This window comes from Harpegnathos saltator, unplaced genomic scaffold (assembly GCF_003227715.2).
Source record: "Harpegnathos saltator strain DR-91 unplaced genomic scaffold, Hsal_v8.6 scaffold486, whole genome shotgun sequence".
NCBI lineage: Eukaryota > Metazoa > Arthropoda > Insecta > Hymenoptera > Formicidae > Harpegnathos > Harpegnathos saltator.
The window spans coordinates 289,733-294,584 of NW_020230300.1; the positions used below are offsets into that span (position 1 = coordinate 289,733).

The 4,852-nt window shown below is 39.3% G+C and overlaps 1 protein-coding gene across 1 annotated transcript; it reads right to left on the reverse strand.

The window, feature by feature from the left end:
* Window positions 1-962: 962 nt before the first annotated feature.
* ScpX (Sterol carrier protein X-related thiolase) lies at window positions 963-4,471 on the reverse strand. The gene is made up of 3 exons (XM_011152463.2): window positions 3,707-4,471; window positions 3,105-3,480; window positions 963-2,983 (listed from the first exon to the last, which is right to left on the reverse strand). Exons 1-3 carry the CDS (start codon window positions 4,140-4,142, stop codon window positions 2,167-2,169), a joined length of 1,629 nt encoding a protein of 542 aa, XP_011150765.1. The 5' UTR covers window positions 4,143-4,471; the 3' UTR covers window positions 963-2,166.
* Between the last annotated feature and the right edge of the window lie 381 nt (window positions 4,472-4,852).

A 4,852-nucleotide genomic window follows, 5' to 3' on the forward strand; every position in this document is an offset into this window, starting at 1 on the left:
TGTTCTGCAAGCTCTTTTTGTGTTTGTGCCGAATTCTCAGCAAGTAGTTGTTCCAAATCATTATCGCTCTTCGGAGGGCCTCCAGGGCGTTGTTTGTCGATTAGACTGAAATTACCGCTTTTAAACCGCTTAAACCAAAATGCACACACAAATCGTACGATACAACACCTTCGCCGAGAAAAGAACAAATCGATTCGCATGCTCTTGCAGCATTTTTCCTTGTTGGAATTCGTAAAGAATGCAGTGTCGGATATGCACCTTATCTATTGCCATTTTCGACTGTACTGAACTGAATACTTTTGAAGGTTATGTTGGGCCTTTCGCCAAACTATATGTTCTTTTTAATAGCTATATGTCAACATTGTATAATCATAAAAGAGCGGGAAAATCTATTCAATTTCAAATTGATTTCATAGCTGCTTAAAATAATTTGGATTATTCATTTGTACATATAATATTATATCTCTTGACGGGATCAACATCCGAGCCTTAAAATTTATTTAAGTGTAATTTCCTTAGTTGTCTCAAATTTCAGCTGATTTGACGCTTTACTTTAATTTTGTACAGATATATTTTGGAATCAACTTTGAGCGAAATGTCTAGCTAATCAATAAAAATAATGAAAACACACTCAAAATTTCACTTTTCACATGCAGTCCCCTCCAAGAGGTTATCCTGTTGTGTTAAGGTAACTGATGATAAGTGAAACATGATCCATTTGATGAATTTACCATTCACAATCAACTTATATAACTGCGTTTGCAATACGGCAATATATGTATAATTATATCTCAAGGAGCAATCGCGCGATTATACTGTCATTCACAGTGATATATGGCTGGCTCAAGAATCGTGTTATAAAAAAGTGAGTGACGTATAGTAATTTGTAAAATGCGCTTAGTGACAAACGTATCTTCGTTCTGATTGTTTAAACGTGTTGAACACCGTTTAAAAGAAAAATATATCGATTACGCACAATTTAATTTAATTTTTTACAATTCTTACGTAACTGAGATGAGAATAGTTTCTTTTTTGTTGCAACACTGACTGCAAGCAAACTGTTGATAGGTGGAATCACTGTCTTACATTCAGTGCTGTTTGCACGATAGACCACTGAATATTTATGATTCGCCTATCTCAATTTGTCTACAAAGATTTTCTGCGTAATTATGTTAATGGAATACTTGTATATTGTAAAAAGCATTTTTGTTATCCGTTTTCATGTCCGTGATAAATAATTTTTAGTTCAACGATTGTCGACAAGAATATAGAAACAATTCGTGCGAACTGCGACGCGACATATTAGTTCTATGATTTTACAGAAGTATTCAAGCGATGTATATTCCTAGAATATACATCGCTTGATGATACAAAATAAAAAGGTTCATCGGAACATCAGATTGTTCGACTCTATACGCCTGCATATCGAATATTATTTGTATATATGTGACGTCGAGTTTTAGATACTGTACATGCAAATACAGCATACTGATACCGTTATATGCGAGCATCGTGTACATACAGACGTTATTGCGATTATCACATGTAGATCGTCTCATTTTCATTAATATATGTATATTAGTTTGTAGAACGGTATTTTAAGGCTTCATTTTTGGCGCACTTCAAGACATATCTAATGTTTAACGAAAGATCTTATGGGAATATATATCAAGTTTTTAAAAACAAGTTCTCCTATTAGATGATAGTCGTGCTCCAAAGTTAAAAGAAAATGTAGTCAAGCCATTTCTACAAACGCAGATACGTATATTCGATGTAATAATTTGGATTTACTGACAATAATTAAACAATACCGTTCATTAATTAGAAAAATTCTGATAAGTGTCTAGAAAGCTTTAATGTTATATCGGCCTTTATCGAATAATCGCGTTTATTTACTCCGATTTAAAACTTTATCAGGAATTTGATATCTTAAAATATGAAGCCAGATTGCACAAATATATATAACAGATGATTGTGCGTTTTTGATAATCTGATATTGGAAAAATATAGCACGCCAGAGATAGAGCTATGTTTTATCTATCCTTATACTCGAAATATTTTCGCAGTTATGTGAAATATCTTGTATGATTTTCACGAATTATGTTACAACACGCTTGTGACCTTGTGTTATAGCCCTTCGGCAAAAAATATTCAACTTGGCATATCTTACAATCTTGAGCGCAGCAATTCGATTTTTTTGGCAGCGCGTCGCTGCAGGTCCGGCAGTTTCATGGCGAGCCCCATGTTTCCTTGGATTTTCACTTTCCCTTGGAAAAAGGCCTTTTGTGGGTGCAATTTTCCAGAAATGAAATCTACAATGTCGGTATCGCTGATTGTGAACGTCACGTCGGGCTTGGTTTTTCCGTTATACTCGACTTTCCCTTTGCCGTTCTTAGCATCCACGACCCAGAAGCCTTCGACGCCTCCCGGACCGTTTGTGACCTTGAAACCGTAAACGCCTCGTACTGTGTCAATCAGATTATCCTCATCTTCTTGCATTGCGATCTCCAGCATTTTGAATAGCACGTTCGCTTGGAATACCTCCGGATCCGCGTGCACGCTCACGTTGTTCATCTTTATTCTTTGTTCCGGGAAACCCAAACGATAGAGAGCGACCACTACGGCGCCACCTAAACCTATATTGTGCTGCAACGCCAATTTCGCACTGGACACCTGCCTCTGGCCGGCTTGTCCGCGAAGTTGCCAGCAAAGTTCGGCGCATTGTGCCAGTCCAGTGGCGCCCAAAGGATGTCCTTTCGAGATGAGACCGCCGCTGGGGTTCACGACGTACTTACCACCGTACGTGTTGTTTCCAGAGTCCACTAGTTTCCCACCGTGTCCAGGTGGACAGAGCCCCAAGGCCTCATAAGTGATCAGCTCGTTCACGGAGAAGCAGTCGTGCAGTTCCACTACGTCCACGTCGATCGGTCTGTATCTGCTATTTGTGAAGACTTTCTCGGCCGCGTTCCTCGTCATATCATATCTACAAGATATCAAATTGAATCAATGTGAACCATCGATTGGTTTGTTCAAGTATATTCAAGATAAACTTCTGTTTATCTTTTTCTGTTTATCTTGTTTATCTTTATCTTTATTTTTCATACCCAACGATATTCATGCTTGAGCGACTGTTGAATGTCGAGGGCAGATCAGTGGACATCTCCATTGCTAGAATCGCGACAGCTTGCGACTCCAACTGATGTTTTTGAACAAACTGTTTATTAGCCAAAATGATCGCTGCTGCGCCATCGGAGGTTGGGCAACACTGGAGTTTTGTCAGTGGCCCATATACTTTTGGAGAATTCAGGATTTGTTCCAAGGAGTACTTCTGTTGAAACTGGGAATAAGGGTTGTTCGTGGAGTGTAAATGATTTTTGTATGCGATTTTTGCAAAGTGTTCGGGTTTAGTGCCATATCTTTTCATATGCTCAATACCAGCATTACCAAACAGTTGAGCAGTGATAGGGCTTTGAGTAATACCTGTAATCAAATAAAAAGTAAGAAATCAGATAAAAGAATCATATAATCAAGTAAAGAATAATTAAGTACATATAACTTATGTAAAATCCCCAAAGTTGATTACTGATTTGAGAAATTTACAATTTCCTCACAAGTAAGGTATACTTAAAATTCTTTTTATAGATTATACTCTAGAGAATCTTAGAAATTCAATATAATAGCTGACTTTCGCCATCTGACTATTTACCTGCAATTTCTGCCATCAGCTCAACATGTTTATCCATAGGATTAGTACGATCCATGAATTTTGATGTCAAAGAACCACGCTCCATCTTCTCAAAGCCCAATGCCAATACGCAATCTGCATTTTCACTTTCAATAATCTGCTTGGCGAGATACAAAGCAGTAGATCCAGTGGAGCAGTTGTTGTTGACGTTATAAATGGGACATCCACTGAGTCCGACCTCGTAGATCGCCCTTTGACCGCAGGTAGAATCACCGTAGACATATCCGACGCAAGCGGCCTGCACCTTGGTATAAGGAATCCGGGCATCCTGGAGGGCCTTGGTCACCGCCTCCTTAGCCATTTGCGGATAATCGAAATTATCTCGCGAGCCAGGCTTTTCAAACTTTGTCATTCCGACGCCGATTACATACACGTCAGCATTCTGTCTCATCTTCATGGTTTTGAGGTTCGTTGAAACGTAAGGTCTTGTCAAATATAATTGAAATATATGCACCGACCGGTCGTAACCACTCGTTTATACGTTGCAGGTGGAAATCACTAAAATGTTACGAGAGAAATGCGGAAAAGACGATGTAGCGATGCAGCTATGAGCCAGCGACTGCCGGGACACTTGCGAAATTCGCTGGAAAGTTAAGCAAGATTATGTGCGGACTTTACTCCTCTGTGTAACACGATAACAACAAATCGAAAGATCGCAGAATGACAAAGCTGTTTTTAACTACTGAACGGTTGCAGAGAGAAGCCTGAGAGCGGGCACGGCTGCATTTACAGCGTTATGGAAAAGTTGGCTGATTCGCAGCGCCAACTGGCTCCATTTTTCATGGACATGAACTACTAAGCCAATATGCACGATTTGTTGGTATTCCGTGCTATGTCCATAATTATTTGGTTCTGTTCTGTGCTATGTTCACGAGCGAGCTAGATTAGTTAGATAAAAACGAAGGATCGGTCTCCGTCTCACCACCAGCGAATAGACAATCGCGACGAAGCGAGCCAGTGCTGCGATTCTGTAACTCGTTATTGGAGTTAACGACAGTTTCGTTATTGTTGCGCAGCTTTTCTACGGTATACAAAAGCTGCGCAACGATAACGAAAGTGTCGTTAACTCCAATAATGAGTTACAGAATCGCAGTAGAGCAGCGATGT